We start from the raw sequence: 22,074 nt of genomic DNA on the forward strand, positions 1-22,074 counted from the left end.
TATTAAAAGATATAATATTTTATGAAATTTATAGCAAATATTTAATCAAAAAAAAAATAAATTGTAATATTTATTAACTCTATATCTATTAAATCTTGAAATTTGTACATAATATATGTATATATATTATATTATATTATATTATATTATATTATATTATATTATATATATTATATTAAAACTATATAATAGAAATAAAAATTCGAAAAATATCTACTATTCGATATATTATTTTAAAAAAAAATAATAATATGAATCGAACAAAATAGGAAAAAATAACAATAGAAATATTATATAATATTGTTAATTTTTTTTTATTAACATACGTAACTTTATTAAGTTAAATAACATTATTAAATATAATATTAAATAATATATTAAATATAATATAAGCATATATTATATGTTTTAAAAAGAATTTCACATGGAGAGTCAAATATATTTTATACAATATGTTTTTGTAACAGATTTTTTTGCATTTTAATTAAAATCGAAATCACTTTCTGTATTTGATATATTTCTTTCGATTGTGCTATCTGTATCAGAATCTAACAAAGATTTAATTACATCTTTCGTTTTTTTCTCTTCATTTTCAGAAGATAATTTTTCATTTTTATTCTCAACTTTCGTGTCAAGTTTTTCTTCTATTTTTTTATGTTTTAATTCTTGTAATTCTTTGCATTCTTGAGTTTCTTTATTTTCTTCTTGTTGTATCTGATTAGGATCATAATCAGTATATGGAAAAGATTGATTTACATGGGTATCGCTTATTTGATTCGAATCATATTGTTGGTCATAAGCATATTCATATTGTTGATTCGTATCTTCCTGGTATTGTATGTTAGGATCATGTTCATACTGATTTTCAGAATCATATTGTTCGTCTATATATTCTTCGTATTGTTCGCTCGATCCTTGCATGTATTCTTGATTAATATATTCTTGATATTCTTGATTTTCATTATTTTCATACATTGTGTTTTCTTTATAATTATGTTCTTGATTAGTTTCATATGATGTATTTGGATCATAATTTTGATTTTGATTAGTATCATATAATGCATTTGCATTGTAATTTTCATCTTGATTAATTTCATATGAAATGTTTGAATCATAATTTTGTTTCTGATTAGTTTCATACATATTTTGATCATAATTTTGATTTTGATTATTTTCATATAATGCATTTTGATCATAATTTTGTTTTTCATACATAACATAATCTTTATTTAAATCAGTATATTCTGTTTCATAATTTTGCATGTAATTTTGTGTTTGATTAGAATCTTCGAAATAATTTTGATTGCCATATTCATCATTTTGTATTATTACCTCTTGTCTGTTATTTTCAGATACGTTATCAGATACAAAATTAATTTCATCACATTCTTGTATTTGCTCATTGTCAACTTTATTCTCATCATCAATCTGATTTTTCGTTGATTCTATATTTTGAATAATATTTTCATTGTTTGTATATTTTTTATTTTTATATTCTATTTCTTGATGTTGCGAAATATGTTCATTTATTTCTACTTCATTTTCGTTTACGAATCCTTCTTTTGGTTCAAGACTTTCTTCTTTTAATTCATTTTTCGTGCTATCTGTATCTATATATTTTTCATTCACATCTTCTCTACAATTTTTTTCATCTTTTCGATTTTCTACAGTATTTTTCTCTAAATTTAAAGATCTAATTTGCTCTACATTATCCTTTAATTTAAAATTATCAATAACAAATCCTTCCTTATCTAAATGATTTTCAGCTTCTTGAGTTAAATCTATTTCCTTTACCCATTTCTGTAAAAGATCCACATTCCATGGTTCTAAATCTTCGACAGTATCAAATGAATCTTGATTAAGATTTGATTCTATTGCGATATAAATATTATCTTTCTCATTATAATTTTCTTTTTGTATATTTTTTAAAGTAACATTCTTATTATCTTTCTCCATAATTTTATCGTCTAATGAAATATCGGAATCATTGTGCTCATCGCTTTTCATTTTAATTAATTGCTGTTGAGATTGTCTTGGAGTGTTATCTACACTATTGATATTCTCTTTCCTACAATTTTCAATATTTTGATGTAGATCTAATTTTGGTTTATGTAACTTAATATCGCTGCTAATTTCGTCTTTCGCAAACGCGACGTAGTTTCTTTCGAAAATCGGAATATGGTTTTGCATGGTTTCAACCAATTCAACATTTCTATTTTTATTTATACGTTCTTTTTCAGAACTACTAACATTTAAATCCACTGTTCTAGATGCGAGATCATCCGCTAATGACAAAACCTTTTCAACTTCTTTAGATATTTTTTCTTTCGATTGATGTTCAACAAAATCCCCTAAATTATCATTTAATGAAGAAATATTAAGTATGTTATCAGTTATATTTTGTTCTTGATCAAGTTCTTCCAAACTTTGCGTATCAAGATCATAATGAAGTTTTCGAATTTTATCAATGTAACTGTCTAATTCATTTTCTACGATCATCGTTGTTCTACGTTTGTTTTCTATAGCGGATTGTTTCGCATTTGTTGACAATCTTGTATTAATTGAGATTTTTGGGGTAAAATGTTTGTCACGTTTTATCGTATTATCAACGTCGAAAGTCTTTAATGAATGCACAGGAATATCACTAACAAATTTATGCTTTGGTTTAAAATAATTAGATTTTTTCCACGAATAATCAAAGTAATTTGGAGAAACTTGTCTCGATAACGTCAGAGATTTGTTTAATGAAGATGTATCATTTTGTTTTACAGATGTTGATATAGTTTTGTGAACTGGAGATAGTTCATCAATATCTTTTGTTTGCATTTGTATATTATTTAACAATATTTTATTATTTTCTTGTTGAGAAGATTGTACAACTGATGATGAATGAATGTATTGTAAATTTATTGGAATATATTGATTTTTACTTATATCCAAGGATTTACATTGTGATATATCATTGATAGTATGTTCCGGATTTACAAAATGCGTAATAGTATGGGCTATTTCCATTTGTTTTGATAAAGGTTTATTAAAATTATAATGCGAAAGAGTTTGTTGATTTAATGAACTCGATCGATTTGATGATACATATGGAACGTGTAAATTTGAATCAATTTGTATATAAGATTGCTTTTGTGGCAATAAATTTTGGGTTGGTAATTGTTGAATCAATTCATTGTTTTGTAAAATTATCGGATACGACTGAAAAATATTTTGATCGTTTCTTTGTTGATTTAAATTTGATTGTGTAATATTTCGTTGATAATAATCACAAGACGTGTTTTGAACCGATTTTATTAAACCTTCTGATGCAGATGATGGAGAAATCGATCGATTCTTTTGAGAATTCAATCGCAACAATTTAGGTGATAATACATTTTCTATTTCAGGAGAAATTTGTTTCGTAGTGATATCCTTTTTTAAATATTTATTTTTAGCTTGATTTGTTATATTGTCGTCATTAATATTACTTGTCGATGAAAGAGGAATCGTATGAATACGATGAAGATAAGATTCATATTGTTTCTGTAAAAACGAGATATTCTATGTTGCAATATATTTAACAACATGCTACACATTTCAAATAAATATTTTATATTTATATAATTATATATACTATGCATTAATTAATAAATTACTATATATTATTTGCTAGAATTAATTTAAAAGTTAAGTAAAATTAAGTAAAAGTTACATATATATATATATATATATATATATATATATATNTAAGGTTTTCTATATTTATATATTTGTTTATATAGAATAATAAGATTACTAAAATAATTGCAAAGGAGAAAAAAACTCACTCTAAGAATGTTAAGTCTATCCGTTTTTGTAGTCATCAATGTAAGACTATTATCTACTCTATCCAATGCTTCAAAAAGTTTATGATTCTTTTCATCTCTTGTGCGCTGTTCTTCTAAAAATTCTATATATCTTAAACGTAATCGATTTATACACGCATCATGCCTGAAATATCAATAATTTTGTATAAAAGATTTCTCTTTTTTAAAAAAAAATTTTTTCTAAAGAAAACTATTAATTTAAATAATCAATAATTGTAAGATCATTAAAACAAGTTTATATTTTATTAGAATCAATCTATTATAATTTATTGAATATCTACTATGTAAATATACACTTCATAATATATATGTATATATGATCGAAGAAAATTGCGTGATCTTGGCAAAAAATTATGTATAATATATGTATGTATAATATATTTATCTACATAATTATACTTGTTCATATATCTACATTAATTATATCAAAATAAAGATTAAAATATCAAATTATAAATATTTCTTATATATTTTTATGCAATTGAAATTTTTCTATCTCTGAAGGTTAAAGTATATTTCAAAATATAAACACAAAGAACACGAAATTCATGTTCGAAGTCAATTATAAAACAAAGTTAGTATTGATTGTGACAACTTTCTTAAAACTAGGTCATTTCCTAATCAATACATAATATTCAAAATTCTATCGTTATTATTATAAAACAGAAATATAATCGATAACGAGACAATTATTTGCCAATATATGTAATATTATTTTTAAAAATATTTTTTTTTGTTTATATATTAAAGTAAATTAATGATTATTTTAATAGTTTATAAAAATAATAAATTTAATAATAACACATTTAAGTAAATAATTTTTAAATTTTACCTATTACGAGATTCCTGTACAAGTATTTTGAATCTTTCTTCTAATCTTATTCTTTCTTCTTCACTGTAACAATTATTCGGAAACATATATAATAATCTATTTATTTATATTTTATAATTCTATACTTACTAATAAATTTTAATGTATTGTTACTATATTGTTTATATAAAAAAATATACTTACCTTTTTCGCAACTTTTCTTGTAGTTCCAACATTTTTTTATAATAATCATAATTATCGTAAAACGATGTCATAATTAATAACAATTTATAATTCAACTTGAAATTAATTCAAAAATTTAAGTTATCGACTGTATCGACATTCGATATTTGGCGCTTATTACGAAAAATTTTAATAAAATTGACAATAATAAACAATATTTACATATAACATATTTCGCGTAACTAATAAACATTTTATATAACCATATATAATGTAACAAATATATATTAAATTTATAAATAGTGAATATTTACTTTGATACTTTGTAAAACCATTTCAATTATTGATTAAATAATTGAAACAAGTGATCAATAAATTCATTAAATATTTTACTTATTACGATGTAATATAAATTTATTTTATTTTGAATAACCATAACAAGAATTATTGTAACGATCTTTCTTTGGTTCGGTACTACGAACGACTGTCGTATTTGACGTTGTGCAATGGGTAGAGTCGAGGGTGTTACAGCAAGTAAACACGCAGGTGTTGTCCCTACTCCTATTCTAACTCACGCAATAATATTTATTTAAAATTTTATTTGTTTTAATTTGATAATATAAAAATAATATATTAAAAATAAAAGATCTTGTTTAAAATAATATTTATATTAATCTTTTATATATAATAATATTTATATTAATCTTAAATTTTAATTCATTTTTATTAAAGTAATTATTATTAAATATTACAATCAATTTTGCAAAAAAAGAAAGAAAGAAAAAATTTATTAAAATAATGAAAAAAAATCTGTTTATACATTACTACATTTGTTATCAATTATTTTTAAAAATAAAATGTTCATTTTTAAAAAGTCAAATGTTAAATGTAAATTTATTTATATTTTTTATATAGAATAAATAGAATAAATATTTTTATCCTAAAATTATATAAATTATTTTTTTCTGGAAATAAATAGATTATTACAAAATAAATAAATAATGAATCAAATAAATTAAATTTAAATCCTTATTATATTTTATTGATATTTTTCTGATTTGTTGTATAAAAATTAAATTTCATTAAAAATTTATTGGAAATATATAATAATAAAAACATTTTAAATATTATTTTTTTACATGTTATTACATTTTATTAAGCATCATCACATTTTCTAATATAAACTGCACACACATGTTCATGTAATTCTGGTATTTTTTCTGTAGCCATATATAATGTATGTTGTAGACAATTTCCAATAAGTTTAAATTCTCTTTGAATCTATATTTAAATAATTTTTTTAAATTATAATTATAATTATATATTGTCATTTTTTTATTAATTTATTTTTTGTAAATAATTATAGTTACATAATTATACCTCGATTACTTTATGTAAATTTGTCCCTTTCGTTGGTCGTCTTATATTAGTTGATCTCAATTTAATAATTTTATTTTCAAATATTCCTTCTTCTATTGTTGTTGCACCAAAATTATGAGATAAAAGTAGATGTACTTTATTTGTATCAGGTATTATTTTTAAAAAACCCATTTCATAATGTAATGGTTTTTTTGTTTCAACATCCCAACTTTTTGCAACATAATTTAACATTGGTTGACCAATAGAATACCAATTCATTTCTTCATGATATTTAAAAGGTGTAATTGTTGGAAATTTACCAGTTCCAGGACAATTTTCTCTAGTTCTCCATATACCTTTCAACCAAGCTAATGGTTTGATTGCTTCATGCATTGTTAATTGTTGCATATCTAATGAAAAAAATATTTTATATAAATATTTTTATGTAGACATATAAATATTTTATAAGAAAAAAATAACTATTATTTAAATATTGTGTCATAATACTAACCTTTATCATAGAAATATCTTTTTTTATATCTTAGAATTTAAAAAGTTCTTATAACATTTATTTCTTTAATGATTCGAAATTTTTCTTTTTTTATAATCATTATAAATATATTATAATAGTATATATTTATAATAATATATTATACTAAATATTAATATTTATCAATATTAGAAGATATTAGAACCAATGAACCAGAAAGTATTTTTTCATATTCAATTATTATTTATTTAATTCAATATTTGAATATAATTACAATATTCAAAAAATTTTATTTTGTTCTCAATTTAAATTTTGTGAATTATATTATAACATCGATTTTCATATTATATTATGTAGTAAAATAACCTTTAAATTAACTAATAGTCATGTATAAGTATATATATATATATATATATCAAAATTTAAGTAGACATACAAACGTGGTGAAAATACGTTAAATATTAATAAATTTTTAAACAAATGCAAAAATTTAAAAAAGGATCCGTAATTTCAAAATAGTAATATGGCGACAACAATTTACAAATTCGAGTAAATTATATCGCATATATCTGCTTATAGTTAGTACTTTTTTCTAATAATTATATAATAAATTATTTATTTTTTTAATTTACGTAACATATTAATCATAAATCATTTATTTATTTTTTTTGAAATTTGATTTTCATATTATTTATTTTAAGATATATATCTCCGATATTTATATAATGATCAATGATTAATATATTAAGAATTATTATTCATATAAAATAATTTTTTTATCATATTTTTAAATATAACATTATTATTGTTTATAGGAAAAAATAATAAGAAAAATATTGATTTAGTTAGTACAATTTTAATTAAATTTAAATATATCATTTATTGTTTTATAATATAATAATGATCTTATTATACACATTATGTATATATAAACACACTTATATGTATATATATTTTAGAAGAATTATGGCTGTTTCAATCAATGAAATTTGTGAAAATACCAAACTAGCTCGTGAAATGGCTTTAACTGGAAACTATGATACATCTGGAGTTTATTATCAAGGCGTTGTTCAACAAATTCATCGGTTACTTGCAAACATTGCAGATGCTACTCGGAAAGCTAAATGGCAACTTGTTCAACATCAAATTGTTCAAGAATTTGAAAAAGTAAAAGCAACTTCAAATACTTTACAACTTTTTAAAGTTGATACACATGGAGAAAGGTTATTAGGTACTATTATTTATGAAAAATATTTGATAAAAATATGTACACAATATAATAAATATATAAATATTATAAATAAAAATATAAATATAATAAAATAAATTTTTAGGTACTTCATGCTTATCATTTGAAGAACCTACAAGAGATCCAACTTTATGGACTTATAATAATTCAGATAATTCATGGAATCAAACACCTGCAAGGGATCCAGATGTATGGCCACCTTTAACACCTGCTGAACAAAAGTAAAAATTAAATTAGTAATAAAATTACTAATTAATAATAAAATTATCACTTGTATTATATTATATTAATGTTATTAAATTATATTTATAGAAATATTAAACCATTAAAAAATCAATCAAAACAACAAAATAGAACAAGTATACGAAAATCTGTAACTACTGGAAAAAAATCAGATACCAAAGCAATGGTTAAAAAAGATGATAGAAAAGTACAAAAAAAAGATGATGTAAACAAAGTATATTTCATTTTTATTATAGAGTATATAAAAAATGATATATATAAACTATATTTAATTTTTATTATATTTTTACATATAATATAATATTATAAAAAATAAATAATTTTTATAGGAAAAATTGGAAACTGAAAAAATAGATATAGAAGTAGAGGAACGTAAATTTGAGCCATCTGGAAATGATAGAGATTTGGTTGATTTATTAGGTATACTATATATTAGTAATATATTTTATTATATATATTAGTAACTTTAAAATAAATAAATTATTATATATTTATATAAATATTACAGAAAGAGATATTGTTCAAAAAAATCCAAATATTCATTGGGATGATATAGCTGATTTACATGAAGCAAAACGATTATTAGAAGAAGCTGTTGTTCTTCCAATGTGGATGCCAGATTTCTTTAAAGTATATTTAATAATTTTGCATATATTACGTTTCATATAATAAAATATGGATCGTTTTTTCAGGGAATTCGTCGCCCTTGGAAAGGAGTACTTATGGTTGGTCCACCAGGAACTGGAAAAACAATGTTAGCAAAAGCTGTAGCTACTGAATGTGGAACAACTTTTTTTAATGTATCATCTTCTACACTTACTTCAAAATATAGGGGAGAATCAGAAAAACTTGTTCGTCTCCTTTTTGAAATGGTATTTATATGCTTTTTATTTTTTTTTTTCAAAAAATAAATTTAAAATTATTTTTTACTAATTTTTAATGATTATGAATATTTATGCAGGCTAGATTTTATGCTCCTAGTACTATCTTCATTGATGAAATTGATTCTTTATGCTCTAGAAGAGGATCTGAATCTGAACATGAAGCTTCACGACGAGTAAAATCTGAACTTTTAGTTCAAATGGATGGTATAAGTTCCAATAGGTAAAATAATTATATAAAATTAACTGTAATTTAATATAAATATTCTATAAAATAAAAAATAATATATAGTATATTTACTATACTTTATTTTATAGAAGTCTATAAAATAAATAAAATAAATTTTTTTTAGTGAAGATCCAAGTAAAGTGGTAATGGTATTAGCAGCTACAAATTTTCCATGGGACATTGATGAAGCTCTTCGAAGACGATTGGAAAAACGTATTTATATTCCGCTACCAAATCGTAAGTTTTATTAAAATTTAATAGAAGTAATTTCTGTGATATACATTTCAATTTCCTAAAAAAGAAAAATTGGAGTACACAGGTGAAGGTAGAGAAGCATTATTGAAAATTAATCTACGTGAAGTAAAGGTAGATTTATCTGTAAATTTAGCAGATATTGCGAAAAAATTAGAAGGATATTCTGGTGCAGATATTACAAATGTTTGCAGGTAAACAAATATTAAAAATATATTTATACAATTTTATATATATAATATACAAGTATATTTTATACATATTTAAATATAGAGATGCATCTATGATGTCTATGCGGAAAAAAATTGCGGGCTTAAAACCTGATCAAATCAGACAATTACCAAAAGAAGAATTAGATTTACCTGTATCTGCTGCAGATTTTGATGAAGCTGTTGAAAGATGTAACAAGAGCGTTTCTCAAGAAGATTTAGAAAAATATGAAAAATGGATGAGTGAATTTGGTTCTTCTTGATATCATTCTACTCAAAAAATATAAATTCAAATTCAAAGAGCTTATTCAAAAATATAATTGCTTATTTAGATAGATATTGTTAAAATTTTTTGTTTGTCATTATTGACAAACAAAATATAATAAGCATTTTTAAAAATATATTTATCAATATAATAATTATCGAATTTTTAAAATATTCTTCTTCTTATATTATTATAAAGAGCTTATATTTTTCTTACTTTTTAAGTTTAAAGAGTAATACAAATTCATATTGTTTTAAAAAATTAAAATTTCTATTAAAATTACATAATATATTATATATAAACAAAAATTGCATAAATTAAATGACATTATAAAAATATTATATATATAAAACAAAATAATTCAACTTCATGTTATTATTAATTTACATCATGTTATTATTAATTTAATTATAAAATTAAATTGAAGAATAATATTTTTATGATTCATAGATTTTAATTTATTAAGTTAATCGTTATTTGAAGTTTATTAAGTTAATCGTTATTTGAAGTTTATTTTTATTTAAATAATGCTCTTTTATAATTAATTTAAATATTTTGAAATGAAGACATTGTAAAAAATAAGTTTTAAAATTTTCAATATATATTTAATTTTAAACTTACTTAAAGAAATACAAGATATTCGAAATTAATTTTGTACTACATTACATTAATTTTAGGTTAAAATGTAAATTGTTGTTTTTAATAGTGTGTTATATTTTAATAAAAATTACAATTTTTTGTTAAAAATTAAATATTTTTGTAAAAATATAATATACAATTATATATAATATTATAAACAAATTTAATTCATACTAAAAATAATAGCGTATTATCAATAACTATTTTTACTAAATTTTTTGGGAGCACAACCTTCTTTTCTTAATTTTTTAGTTTCTTCATCAATATTTTTTGAATCTTTTGGTGCTTTATAATTTGATACATGGTCAACTCTTATTGTTCTGCCTAAAATCTAAAATTATATAATTATTATTATTATTATTACATATTATTATTATAATTGTTTTAAGTATTTCATCTTTCATTATTATTAAAGAATTTAATACAAAAATAAATATTTCAAAAATATTTTTACCTTAGTACCGTTAAAATTATCAACAGCTAATATCGTACTTCTTTGATCTTCATAGCATAAAAATCCATATCCTTTTTGCTTTCCTGTATCTTTATCTCTAATTAAATTTATATTTACAACTTCTCCAAATCTATAATGATAAACTTATTATTAAATAACTTATTAAATATATTATTTAATAATATTATTATATATATATAAATAATAATTAATATTTATTAAATAAATATTTATCAATTATTTTGAATTTTATACTTACTGAGAAAATACTGTTATTACATCACCTTCTGTTAAATCATATGGTAATCCACCAATAAAGATCCAAGCACTATTTTTATATTGATCATGCCAAGATGTTTTTCTATCGCCTACTAATTCTTGTTCTCCAAGTTTCTGTATATTTTTTACGTTTCTAAACATATATGATTATAATTAAATAAATAATAAATTAAAAAATTAGATTTATATTTACAAATAAATATTTATAAAAATACTCACGTTAAAGGATTCATTTTATATATACTAAAAAAAAAATAATATATTGAAAAAATTATTGATATATTTTTTAAATTTTATACGATATTATATTATTTATACAAATATATAGTTACATAATATACATATACATTTATAATAAAATTTAATTCATTTCTATATTTAATACTTGTTAATGATACAATTATATAAAAAAAAACTATTTTAATTATTTATATATATATATATATATATATTTATAAGTTATTAAAAAATAATATTATTATAGTTACACTGAACATAAGTGCAAGTGATGTTTTGGAATATAACCTCAAAAATAACTGAAATCAACATGAATAATTTTATTTAAATATAAATAAGAGAAAAATAAATAATAAAAGTATTATTATATTAATAGAAGAAATTGAGAAAAAAACTGAATTACTTAAAAATTAAAATTAAGTAATTATTAATATATTCTTCATATAACATCTTAGTTTATTAATGTAATTATATTAGACAATATTTAATGTCGTAACAGCTTTTTTTTTATAATGATTTATATAAAAAGTAAAATGATTACATTAATGATTATAATTAATATATATATTTCTACATGTATTGTATAATATATTTTTAAACAAATATAAATTGCTTTTTATTTAATAAAAAAAAAGCAATATGGTATTAACAACAAGAATGTCACATAAAGTGAATAGAATTTCTTATTATTATCATAATGTTTTTATAATATTTTTGTTAATGTTTACATTATTTATAATATTAATTATGACATATCATATTTTTAAATTTGGGAGTACACAAAAACGTTCTGTATATAATCCCATTATCCTTAATGATTTACATTCATTACCTGTACAAATAATAGATGCAGATTTTGCAATGGCAGATACCACAAATAGTTCTTGTACATACTTCAGTTGTTTTAATGTTTATCGTTGTGGCAGTCAAGGAAATAAGCTTTTAGTATATGTTTATCCACCAAAATTATATGTAGATTCATTAGAAAGATCTATAACAAGTCATATAACAAAAGAGTTTTATCAAATTTTAAATACAATTATTTCAAGTAAATTTTACACACCAAATCCATATGAAGCATGTATTTTCATTCCTTCAATTGATACATTAAATCAAAATAGATTAAAATTACAAGAAGTTTCACAAGCTCTGAAATCATTACCATTGTAAGTTTCTTTTTGTTTTATATATTTATATAAAATATAAATATAATATTGAAAAAATTAAGTATAATTTCATTATATGAAATTTATTCAAATTTCAGTTGGAATAATGGAGAAAATCATTTAATATTTAATATGATACCTGGAACTGTACCTGATTATAACACAGTTATTGATGTACCTGTTGGAAAAGCAATGATTGCAGGTGCAGGAATGTCTTCATTAACATATAGATCTGGTTTTGATATCAGTTTACCAGTATATAGTCCTCTTGTAAATAGTCTTAAATCAAATTTTAATAATTCAAGGTAATAAACTTTATAATCTTTTAATTATTCATAATAATAAATATTTATATATTCTAGACCATGGTTAATCATATCATCTCAAATGAACATTAATTCTGCTTCTGAACAAGATTTGTTAGAAATTAAATCTATATCACCAAAAGATATTTTTATATTAGGTACATGTTTTCACTATAATTCTATGAATAACACAATTCGATGTGCAGGAGAAGATGTTTATAAGTATCCTGATGTGCTTCAAGTATGTAATATATTGTAATAATCATCATAATTAAAACAAATAAAATTTTGTATTATATTAAAATTAATATTGTTAGACAGCAACATTCTGTTTAGTAATACGAGGTGCAAGACTTGGTCAAACTACACTTTTAGAATGCATGGCAGCAGGTTCTATACCTGTAATTATAGCTGATTCTTTGACAATGCCTTTTCATGGTATAATTGATTGGACTAGGTATTATATATTATAATAATTAATTAATTATATATTAGCTCTTTTATTATTATATAATAAATATATTTTATGTGTAGAGCTGTTATATTTATACGAGAAGTAGATATTTTATCATTAATATCAGTTTTAAAAAAAATATCTCAAGAACGAATTATAGAACTTCAACAACAGGGTGCATGGCTTTATGAAAAATACTTTAAATCTATGGAAAAAATAATAGAAACCACATTGGAATTACTTGCAGATCGTGTATTTCCACACTTAAGTAGAGATTATACATTTTGGAATATACCAATTCACAAGGAAAGTCAAAATTATATTAATTATATAACAATTATCAATAAATTAAATTAATTATTATTTTATTTATAAATATAGGATATTACATCTCCATTGTTTTTACCTATTACTGTGCCAAAAACTCGAGGATTTACTGCTGTAATTTTAACATATGACAGATTGGAATTGCTATTTCTATTAATTAATAAACTTGTTAAAGTACCAAGTTTATCTAAAGTTCTAGTTATATGGAATAATCAACAAAAAGATCCTCCACATCGTAAATTTTAATTTTCCATATTAATATTTTAATATTATAATGTTTAATTTAGTTTATGTTAATATTATTTAAATTAAATTTTTTTTATATATTATAGCATCTAGATGGCCAAAGTTGAGTAAACCATTAAAAGTTATACAAACAAAAGAAAATAAATTATCTAATAGATTTTATCCTTATGATGAAATTGAAACTGAAGCAGTCTTATCAATAGATGATGATATTATTATGTTAACCGCTGACGAAGTAGAATTTGCTTATGAGGTTTGTTTATTATAATTTAAACGATATTAATAATAATAATAGTAATATTAATAATAATAATAACAACAATAATAAATAATCATTAGATATGGAGAGAATTTCCAGATCGAATAGTTGGTTTTCCATCTAGAATTCATATGTGGGACAATGGAACAAATTGTTGGAAATATGAAAGTGAATGGACTAACAGTATTTCTATGGTTTTAACTGGAGCTGCATTCCATCATAAAGTAATATAATATTATTGTATAATATCTTATTATTATGTAAACAGATTTAGATTCCAACAAACTTTTATTTCAGACATCAAAAATATAATTTTTTAAATTTTGTTATTCCTTCCTGAAAAATAATATTTTTAATATTTCCATTATAAATTTCCTTATGATCCCGGATATTCCTGAACAAGTTCCTGAAAAAATTAGGTATAATGTTTTATTTATAATTTAATATATAATGTTTTTTTTCATTATATAATTATTAATATATTTCAGTATTGGAATTATATGTATACTACTGCTATGCCTGGTGATATAAAAGAATGGGTTGATGAACATATGAATTGTGAAGATATAGCTATGAATTTTTTAGTAGCAAATATTACAGGAAAAGCACCTATAAAAGTAAGTTTATTATATTTTTTTTTTAATTTGAGATATATATATAATATATATAAAATATTTAATATTATGATATAGGTAACACCAAAAAAAAAATTTCGATGTCCAGAATGCACAAATACCGAAATGTTGTCAGCAGATTTAACTCATATGGTAGAACGTACTCAATGTATAAATAGATTCTCTTTAATTTATGGATCAATGCCATTACAATCAGTTGAATTTCGTGCAGATCCAGTTTTATTTAAAGATATATTTCCCGAAAAACTTAAAAGATTTAATGATATTGGAAGTTTATAATATATTTATTCAAAATATAATAATAAAAAAGCTTTTTGTTGTAATATTATATAGATATTAAAATATTACGTAATGTAGATTAAAAAATATAAAATTAGTATGAAATAAATTATCTATTAAAATATAGTTGAATTATATCATATTAATAATAGATACATATTTATTTTATTAACAAGTACATATTTACTTTTTATTTTATTAAATTTAAATAAAATTTAATAAAACATCGATTTTTTTTATAAAAAGAATAAATAATTTTATATTTATAAAATCTTATATTTTTTAATTATTTCAAAATTTCAAGATCATTATTATATTTTTATTTATTTATTTTTTTTAATTAAGTTCAATGATACAATATAATATAATACAAATATAATACAATATATAATACAATGTATGATATATATATATTGTTTTGATTTTTATAAAAATGGATGAAGCTTATAACATCGAAGATATTTTATTATATTTTTTTTTTAATACTTTTTTATATCATAATTATAAAGATATGTATTTAAATTAATTAAAAATAAATAATTATTTTAAGTAGTTTCTTATATAGTAATATGATATAATAATATTGTCTCGCACAAATCATAAATTCATTAATATACTATGTGATTTTAAAACAAATTCCTTCAACAATTGCTTTCTTACCAACTTCATGAGATGGAAGAACAGCCATATGACTCTAAAAAGAATATAAATATATTATTTATATTTATTTTCATTTTGAGAAATGAATAATCTTACCATTGGCATTTGTTCATTTGAATTCATGTAACCTATTATCATTGAATTTGTAGAATGACTCCAAAGGAAATCTCCTAATCCTTCTTGTGGTGCATATCGTATAGCAATAACACCTCCAAGTTTCTGTTCAAGTCCGCACAAAAATTTTGAATCTAAAAAATTTGTATTTCTATAAAAACATTAATTTTTATAAAAATATTTTATCTATAAATCGTAATTTTTTCACTCTAATAAAAGATATTTTTAATATTGAAAAATAATAATAAAGTAGTTACGAGTTTTCACCGATAAAATCAGCTTTCATAGAATGATACAAGTTGGTAATAGGACAAGAACTATGTGATATAGCTTCTGCAACTGTTCGCGCAAGTAAAGTACGAATAAGATGTTCTCCACAGCCTGATGTGCTGGTTCCTATAGAATATTTATCTTTATATGCCCATGTACCACATCCCCACATTCCTGCCTTAAAATTATAATAATAATTATTTAATTATTTTCAAATAAAACATTTGCATACAATAATATTAAAAAATAATTTATAAATAAATTTGTAAAATATACCTGTCCCACTCTTCCAGGATATTTTAAAATAATACCACCACTAGAACAAGCTCCAGCAATATTTCCTTCTTTATCAACACATATTGCTCCAACTGTATCCATTCTTTGCTTGGTATACTATATTATTCAATTAATTTAAAATTTTATTTAAAAAAGTGTAATATAATGATAAAATAAAAAAAATAAAATATTAAAAATTATTTACCTTTTGAACATCTGCATTAGAGTTTTCTATTTTTCTTTTATAATGTTTATACATTTTCTGTGCTTTTGCTACAAATATAATAAAATATTATTATTTAATTAAATTTATATATAATAAAATATTATCAAAATCATATGTATAATAATTATAATCATATGTATAATAATTATAATAATATGTATAATAATTAAAATCATGTATAGTTTATTATTATTAGTTTATTATTAATTAATTTCTAAATATATATGAAAAATAAAAAAGAAAAAAGTTTTTAAGATTAATATAATAATAAATTTTTTATTAAATATAATTAGATATTAAATTATTAAATAAAACGAATAATAAAATAAAAGATTAAATTTTACATACTTGAAATTAATTGTTCTGGAGGTAAAGTTTGAATTCTCATTTCTTGTGCCCATATATGTGCACCATTCCCAACTAAAAAGCTGCATTATATTTATTTATTTTTATAAATGAATAATAAAAAAAATATTATTTTAAATCTTTAAAATATTAATTTTTAATAATTATACCTTGGCGGAATTCTACCATATGCAATCTTAACTGATTGATGTTCACAAAGTCGTTTTGCCAATAAAACAGGATTTTTTATTCCACTAACTGCACCAACAGCTCCAAATTGCAATGTAGTACCATCCATAACGCTTGCATCGCATTCTACAGTTCCTTCTAATGTAAGATTAGAACCAAATCCAGCATTAGTTAATGGAGAATTTTCTAATACTATTACAGTTTCTACTACAGCATCTAATGAACTACCACCAGTTTTTAAATTCTGTATTCCCTTTAAAAATATTATTGGATTATATTATGATATATTAAAATATTATAAATAAAAAATTTAAAATAACTTACAGCTTTGCATGCTTGACGACATAATTTTTGATATTTTTCTTTAAGAGTTTCAGAATGTCGTCCTGCCCCTAATAAAACATATTAATATAACACTCAATATAAACATATAAATTAATTAAAATATTAATTTATTTTGTTTTTTTACAATTATGCTTAAATATATGTTTCCAAAATTAATAACATACCTACATGAACAGCAATAAATCCATGATTAATATTACTCATTATAATATTACTATTAAGTTTTCAATGTTACTAAATGTTTATATTTTTGATTTCTGACCATCACATTTTTGCATTTATTTTATATCATTTATATTTTGCAAATATTTCTAAATAAAATTATATATATAAATATCTATTTATTTAATTTATATTTATAATTTATATTTAAATAAGATACAAAAATTTGTAGATTTTTATTATATTGTAATCACATCATCTATAAAATATGTATAAAATTACACGCATGCGTTATTACATACTTAGACCTATAGCTATATATAATATTATGATACAAATTTTTACGAATATATATTTTTATAATTTAATTATTTTAAAATATTATGGAAATATGTATTTAAAAACATCGTTTAAAAAATCTAAATAACTTAAATCAAATTTTTGAATTTTTCTAATACAATAAATTATATTAGATATATAAATGAAACTACGTAATTAAAATTTAAATGAAATATTCAATTATAAATTGTTGACATGTATTAATATATATATTAGCCGAAAATATCACATCTATATTGAAAAAATCATAAAGTAAATCTTATTTACTTTTTTTTTTTAAATAAATTTATTTAAAATACTTATATAGTTTAAGCAAATATATAAATAAAATATATTAATACAAAAAATAAAAATTAAGAATTAAGATAAATATAAATAAGTTACTATACATTATTTACATTATTGCATTAAATTATTTAATTTATCATTAATAAAATGTTAGAAACAAATATTTCATAAAATCGCGGGAATCTGAAACTAGTAACTTATAATCACTTGATTATCTATATCATGATGAGATTTAAACATTATTGGATTTACTCAATAACGGCTTTTGTCTTTAATAAGTAATAGATTGTACAAGTCAATGTGTATTAAGTCAAATTCACACGATAAAGGGATAAAATAAAACAATTTAAATATAGAGTTTTTTCTGATTGTCCAGTTTTCGCCATCTGGTGAAAATGAATGTCGGATGATTAAAACTCATATAGTTATTGAAACTGACGCTAAAGGGCGTAAATTTTTGCATAAAATACGCGGGAGTTGTCTATCCATAGTTCGTATTAATACCAATGGAATTGAACATACAGATTTATTACTTGCTATGTTTAAATTTATATGTGAAGTACGTAACATGTAACAATTTTTTATGTTCCCATGAAATACTACAAAATTTAAAATACCGGTTATTAACATAAAATATCAATTTTTGCAGTATTAAATCAAATGAAGGCTTTTTATATTAGGTACATTTATATTTTCAAATTTATATGTAATCATACTTATCATTTTTAATGAATGATTTATATTTATTTTTATATTTATTTATTTTGATTAGGATGCCTCAATTAACATAAGGATTATTTTAGGTTACTTGAATTAACAACATAGTAGCCATCTATTTCAACTTTATATATACTTACATATAAATACATATATATACATATATATATATATATATTGTAAGTACCACATTTAAAATTTTTTTTTTGATGATGTTAGATATTTATATATTAAATTATGTTATTTTATTATAAGTAATTAAAGTGATAAAAATCTGATGAAATTTTCAGGATTAAGTGACAGATAATAAAAGGCATATAATTTATAATATATTGAATGGCCATATTAATAAAAAACATTTGGACTTTGTGCTACAAGCAATTGTTTTCTTACAACAATCATGTTGTTGTTCGACTTTTTAAAAAAATTTTTTGGGTGGGTAGATGAAGCACCTAGGAAACGTAGAGCAGTTTCATTTAGTTTGGAAAAAGAATTTGTTACTCCAAAAAAACATCGTTGTGATTATAAAACTATTAACGTGGAGGAAGAACCTATTGAAATTAAAGATGATAGTGATGAGGATGAAGTTCAAGTTATTACTAAACATAAATATCCTTCCATTAAGGCTTCTAATAAATTAAATGGTACATGTAATAATAGTAGAGAAAAATCACTTACTTGTTGTTCTTCATCTTTTTCATCATCAAAATCTCAACCATGTTATGACAAAGTAAATATAGGATGTTCTAGTAATAAAAGTGGAAGAATACAAAATATTGAATCACATCAACAATGTTCAACATTGATTAAAACTCATCGCTTAAGAGAAAAAAATCAGTATGAAGAATTATTACAAAATTTTCTCCCACGTAGGATACATGTCATATGTGATAAAAATGATGATAAAAGATCTACACAAGAACCAATAGAAGTAATAGATTTAGAAAGATCTAGTTCTTCAACTCCTTTTTCCAAAATTCAGTCAGCTTCTAGAAAAAATGATAGAATGTTACAAATGCATTGGAGTACTCCAATTAAAGAAAAAAAAGATACAGAAATAATTAATTTAGATAATGATGAAAAAGAAGAGCTAATACATTCCATTCATAATAAAACATTGTCTCATAGAAAAAATGTTATTGAAAAAGAAAAATTTTCACAAAATAAATATACTGAATGTATAACTACAAACACATTAAGAGATCAATTAGCAGCAAAAGCTGTAATGAGGGAAGATTTTATTCCTCAAGTAGCAAAACGTTATAATGAACGTATTGAACAACGTTATAAAGAAGCAGAAAAACTTAAAAAAATGACATGTGTATTATCTAAACATAATCGTTTAGCAAGAGAAGCTGCTTTAGAAGAACATTTAGCCCGCTCTATGAGGTTATGTGAAGCTGTTTTAGAAGAAAAAGAAGATTTAGAAGAGCCAGAATTGCCTACTTTAACAGAGGAAATGCTGCAAGAAATAAAAAATGCTCTTATCTCTAGGCCACCAGATGAAGTCCTTGTTGAAGGATTTGGTCTAAGAATTACAAGAAAAGATATTCATACATTAGCTGATTTAAATTGGTTAAATGACGAAGTAATAAATTTTTATATGAATTTACTAATAGCCAGAAGTACCACTAATGACAAGTATCCAAAAGTACATGCTATGAATACATTTTTTTATCCAAAATTAATCTCAGGTGGACATTCATCACTAAAAAGATGGACTAGAAAAATTGATATTTTTGCACAAGATCTTATAGTTGTTCCTATACATTTAGGTATTCATTGGTGTATGTCAATAATTGACTTTAGAGATAAGTCTATTCGTTATTATGACAGTATGGGTGGCAACAATTCAAAATGTCTATCAGCACTACGACAATATTTGGAAGATGAAAGTTTGGACAAAAAGAAACAAAACTATGATACTAGTAACTGGAAGTTAGAGTGTGCCAAAAGTATCCCACAACAAATGAATGGAAGTGATTGTGGTGTTTTCTCTTGTATGTTTGCTGAATATATTTGTGCAAATAAAAAAATCACATTTACACAGCAAGATATGCCATATTTTCGAAATAAGATGGTTTATGAAATATTAAAGTCCAAGCTTTTATAAAATAAATATTATTTATTTAGAGAATTATTGACAATGAATAATTTAAATAACTTTCAGCAACTTCCAAAAATTACAAAATATTTTAGCAAAAGTTTATTATTGGATAGAATATTCTGAAAATATAATATTTATACTAAAAAGTATATTATTCATATTATTATCATAGTATTAAAAGAAGTTATACAGTATGATTTCTTTTATATTGTCAGAAGTATAATTTTGTTTAAAAATGGAATGTTGTTAATTTTTTGCAATGTAAAAAAGAACAGTACTTTGTAAACAAAAGTTAAAAAAATGTCATAATAAATAGTATTTCCTCATAATAATATATCATATCTATTTTAATAACAAAATTCATTTCATTATAATATTTGCCTATTGCACATTCTTTATAAAAAATGAAAAATGTAATGTACTATAACACTTTATTTCGAATAAATGTAAAATTTTTAAAATTACTTATGTATGAATATTTTATGTTTAAAACTGTTTATGTAATAAAAAATATGTTTTCTAATTATGGTTTTATTTCGCAAACATTTTAGATCGATATTACATTAAAACAATGTCAATCTTTATTATATTATAATAATATAATTATATATTAATTATAATATATTATATATATTAATCTATCAAAATATAATAGAATATATAAAATTATTACTTATATTATTTATTATATTACTTATATATAATATATATTATAGAAAAGGGTGGTAATG

At 21.3% G+C, this 22,074-nt stretch overlaps 7 protein-coding genes across 14 annotated transcripts; 3 read left to right on the forward strand and 4 right to left on the reverse strand.

Moving 5' to 3' along the window:
- Window positions 1-451: 451 nt before the first annotated feature.
- Window positions 452-5,012, reverse strand: LOC122715188 (putative uncharacterized protein DDB_G0282133). The gene is made up of 4 exons (XM_043937152.1): window positions 4,870-5,012; window positions 4,687-4,749; window positions 3,816-3,978; window positions 452-3,531 (listed from the first exon to the last, which is right to left on the reverse strand). Exons 1-4 carry the CDS (start codon window positions 4,938-4,940, stop codon window positions 481-483), a joined length of 3,348 nt encoding a protein of 1,115 aa, XP_043793087.1. The 5' UTR covers window positions 4,941-5,012; the 3' UTR covers window positions 452-480.
- A 963-nt stretch (window positions 5,013-5,975) lies between these two features.
- LOC122715192 (peroxynitrite isomerase THAP4-like) lies at window positions 5,976-6,780 on the reverse strand. Its single transcript, XM_043937171.1, has 3 exons — window positions 6,719-6,780; window positions 6,229-6,617; window positions 5,976-6,129 (listed from the first exon to the last, which is right to left on the reverse strand). Exons 2-3 carry the CDS (start codon window positions 6,613-6,615, stop codon window positions 6,004-6,006), a joined length of 513 nt encoding a protein of 170 aa, XP_043793106.1. The 5' UTR covers window positions 6,616-6,617; window positions 6,719-6,780; the 3' UTR covers window positions 5,976-6,003.
- Window positions 6,781-6,871: 91 nt separating this feature from the next.
- LOC122715190 (katanin p60 ATPase-containing subunit A-like 1) lies at window positions 6,872-10,133 on the forward strand. 3 transcript variants are annotated; one of them, XM_043937168.1, is made up of 12 exons: window positions 6,872-7,275; window positions 7,513-7,541; window positions 7,657-7,928; window positions 8,032-8,167; window positions 8,259-8,403; window positions 8,519-8,609; window positions 8,698-8,819; window positions 8,882-9,061; window positions 9,151-9,293; window positions 9,424-9,536; window positions 9,619-9,745; window positions 9,825-10,133. In XM_043937168.1, exons 3-12 carry the CDS (start codon window positions 7,664-7,666, stop codon window positions 10,021-10,023), a joined length of 1,521 nt encoding a protein of 506 aa, XP_043793103.1. In that variant the 5' UTR covers window positions 6,872-7,275; window positions 7,513-7,541; window positions 7,657-7,663; the 3' UTR covers window positions 10,024-10,133. The 3 variants fall into 3 exon arrangements, with proteins under 3 accessions (XP_043793103.1, XP_043793102.1, XP_043793104.1); XM_043937167.1 differs by lacking the exon at window positions 7,513-7,541; XM_043937169.1 differs by lacking the exon at window positions 7,513-7,541 and having other exon boundaries at window positions 8,259-8,394.
- Window positions 10,134-10,840: 707 nt separating this feature from the next.
- Window positions 10,841-11,919, reverse strand: LOC122715193 (RNA-binding motif protein, X-linked 2-like). Its single transcript, XM_043937172.1, has 5 exons — window positions 11,886-11,919; window positions 11,617-11,640; window positions 11,378-11,530; window positions 11,119-11,248; window positions 10,841-10,995 (listed from the first exon to the last, which is right to left on the reverse strand). Exons 2-5 carry the CDS (start codon window positions 11,628-11,630, stop codon window positions 10,858-10,860), a joined length of 435 nt encoding a protein of 144 aa, XP_043793107.1. The 5' UTR covers window positions 11,631-11,640; window positions 11,886-11,919; the 3' UTR covers window positions 10,841-10,857.
- Window positions 11,920-12,176: 257 nt separating this feature from the next.
- LOC122714818 (exostosin-2) lies at window positions 12,177-15,360 on the forward strand. Its single transcript, XM_043936509.1, has 10 exons — window positions 12,177-12,800; window positions 12,899-13,105; window positions 13,163-13,346; window positions 13,423-13,562; window positions 13,640-13,865; window positions 13,941-14,121; window positions 14,219-14,385; window positions 14,472-14,615; window positions 14,880-15,008; window positions 15,084-15,360. Exons 1-10 carry the CDS (start codon window positions 12,274-12,276, stop codon window positions 15,303-15,305), a joined length of 2,127 nt encoding a protein of 708 aa, XP_043792444.1. The 5' UTR covers window positions 12,177-12,273; the 3' UTR covers window positions 15,306-15,360.
- Window positions 15,361-15,708: 348 nt separating this feature from the next.
- LOC122714730 (sentrin-specific protease 1-like) lies at window positions 15,709-21,373 on the forward strand. 5 transcript variants are annotated; one of them, XM_043936353.1, is made up of 4 exons: window positions 18,969-19,078; window positions 19,169-19,199; window positions 19,323-19,415; window positions 19,527-21,373. In XM_043936353.1, the coding sequence occupies exon 4, from the start codon at window positions 19,637-19,639 to the stop codon at window positions 21,347-21,349; it is 1,713 nt and encodes a 570-aa protein (XP_043792288.1). In that variant the 5' UTR covers window positions 18,969-19,078; window positions 19,169-19,199; window positions 19,323-19,415; window positions 19,527-19,636; the 3' UTR covers window positions 21,350-21,373. The 5 variants fall into 5 exon arrangements, with proteins under 5 accessions (XP_043792289.1, XP_043792288.1, XP_043792286.1 ...); XM_043936351.1 differs by having other exon boundaries at window positions 19,000-19,078; window positions 19,292-19,415; XM_043936352.1 differs by having other exon boundaries at window positions 19,060-19,199.
- Window positions 15,824-18,047, reverse strand: LOC122714731 (threonine aspartase 1). Of its 2 annotated transcripts, XM_043936355.1 has the most exons (9): window positions 17,895-18,047; window positions 17,710-17,777; window positions 17,367-17,638; window positions 17,200-17,279; window positions 16,831-16,898; window positions 16,626-16,742; window positions 16,347-16,527; window positions 16,062-16,213; window positions 15,824-15,999 (listed from the first exon to the last, which is right to left on the reverse strand). In XM_043936355.1, the coding sequence occupies exons 1-9, from the start codon at window positions 17,932-17,934 to the stop codon at window positions 15,922-15,924; spliced, it is 1,056 nt and encodes a 351-aa protein (XP_043792290.1). In that variant the 5' UTR covers window positions 17,935-18,047; the 3' UTR covers window positions 15,824-15,921. The 2 variants fall into 2 exon arrangements, with proteins under 2 accessions (XP_043792290.1, XP_043792292.1); XM_043936357.1 differs by lacking the exon at window positions 15,824-15,999 and having other exon boundaries at window positions 16,068-16,213; window positions 16,337-16,527.
- Window positions 21,374-22,074: the final 701 nt, after the last annotated feature.

The sequence above is a fragment of the Apis laboriosa genome, unplaced genomic scaffold (genome assembly GCF_014066325.1).
Source record: "Apis laboriosa isolate Shangri-la unplaced genomic scaffold, ASM1406632v1 scaffold34_cov151, whole genome shotgun sequence".
NCBI lineage: Eukaryota > Metazoa > Arthropoda > Insecta > Hymenoptera > Apidae > Apis > Apis laboriosa.

Bases quoted from the DNA above. Each gene is read 5' to 3' on its own strand.
- LOC122715188 (XM_043937152.1), bottom strand. From the start codon at position 4,940: ATGACATCGTTTTACGATAATTATGATTATTATAAAAAAATGTTGGAA. The intron at 3,979-4,686 runs GTAAAATTTAAA...TTGATATTTCAG, and splicing joins GTACAGGAATCTCGTAATAG to GCATGATGCGTGTATAAATC. The intron at 3,532-3,815 runs GTGAGTTTTTTT...TCGTTTTTACAG, and splicing joins ATAGACTTAACATTCTTAGA to AAACAATATGAATCTTATCT.
- LOC122715192 (XM_043937171.1), bottom strand. From the start codon at position 6,615: ATGCAACAATTAACAATGCATGAAGCAATCAAACCATTAGCTTGGTTG. The intron at 6,130-6,228 runs GTATAATTATGT...ATTTAAATATAG, and splicing joins ATTTACATAAAGTAATCGAG to ATTCAAAGAGAATTTAAACT.
- LOC122715190 (XM_043937168.1), top strand. From the start codon at position 7,664: ATGGCTGTTTCAATCAATGAAATTTGTGAAAATACCAAACTAGCTCGT. The intron at 8,610-8,697 runs GTATACTATATA...TAAATATTACAG, and splicing joins AGATTTGGTTGATTTATTAG to AAAGAGATATTGTTCAAAAA. The intron at 9,746-9,824 runs GTAAACAAATAT...ATTTAAATATAG, and splicing joins GATATTACAAATGTTTGCAG to AGATGCATCTATGATGTCTA.
- LOC122715193 (XM_043937172.1), bottom strand. The intron at 11,249-11,377 runs GTAAGTATAAAA...TTATCATTATAG, and splicing joins GTAATAACAGTATTTTCTCA to ATTTGGAGAAGTTGTAAATA. The intron at 10,996-11,118 runs GTAAAAATATTT...ATATAATTTTAG, and splicing joins ATAATTTTAACGGTACTAAG to ATTTTAGGCAGAACAATAAG.
- LOC122714818 (XM_043936509.1), top strand. From the start codon at position 12,274: ATGGTATTAACAACAAGAATGTCACATAAAGTGAATAGAATTTCTTAT. The intron at 13,106-13,162 runs GTAATAAACTTT...TATATATTCTAG, and splicing joins TCAAATTTTAATAATTCAAG to ACCATGGTTAATCATATCAT. The intron at 13,866-13,940 runs GAAAGTCAAAAT...TTATAAATATAG, and splicing joins GGAATATACCAATTCACAAG to GATATTACATCTCCATTGTT.
- LOC122714731 (XM_043936355.1), bottom strand. From the start codon at position 17,934: ATGAGTAATATTAATCATGGATTTATTGCTGTTCATGTAG. The intron at 16,743-16,830 runs GTAAATAATTTT...TGAATAATATAG, and splicing joins CTAATGCAGATGTTCAAAAG to TATACCAAGCAAAGAATGGA. The intron at 16,528-16,625 runs GTATATTTTACA...TATAATTTTAAG, and splicing joins ATCCTGGAAGAGTGGGACAG to GCAGGAATGTGGGGATGTGG.
- LOC122714730 (XM_043936354.1), top strand. From the start codon at position 19,637: ATGTTGTTGTTCGACTTTTTAAAAAAATTTTTTGGGTGGGTAGATGAA.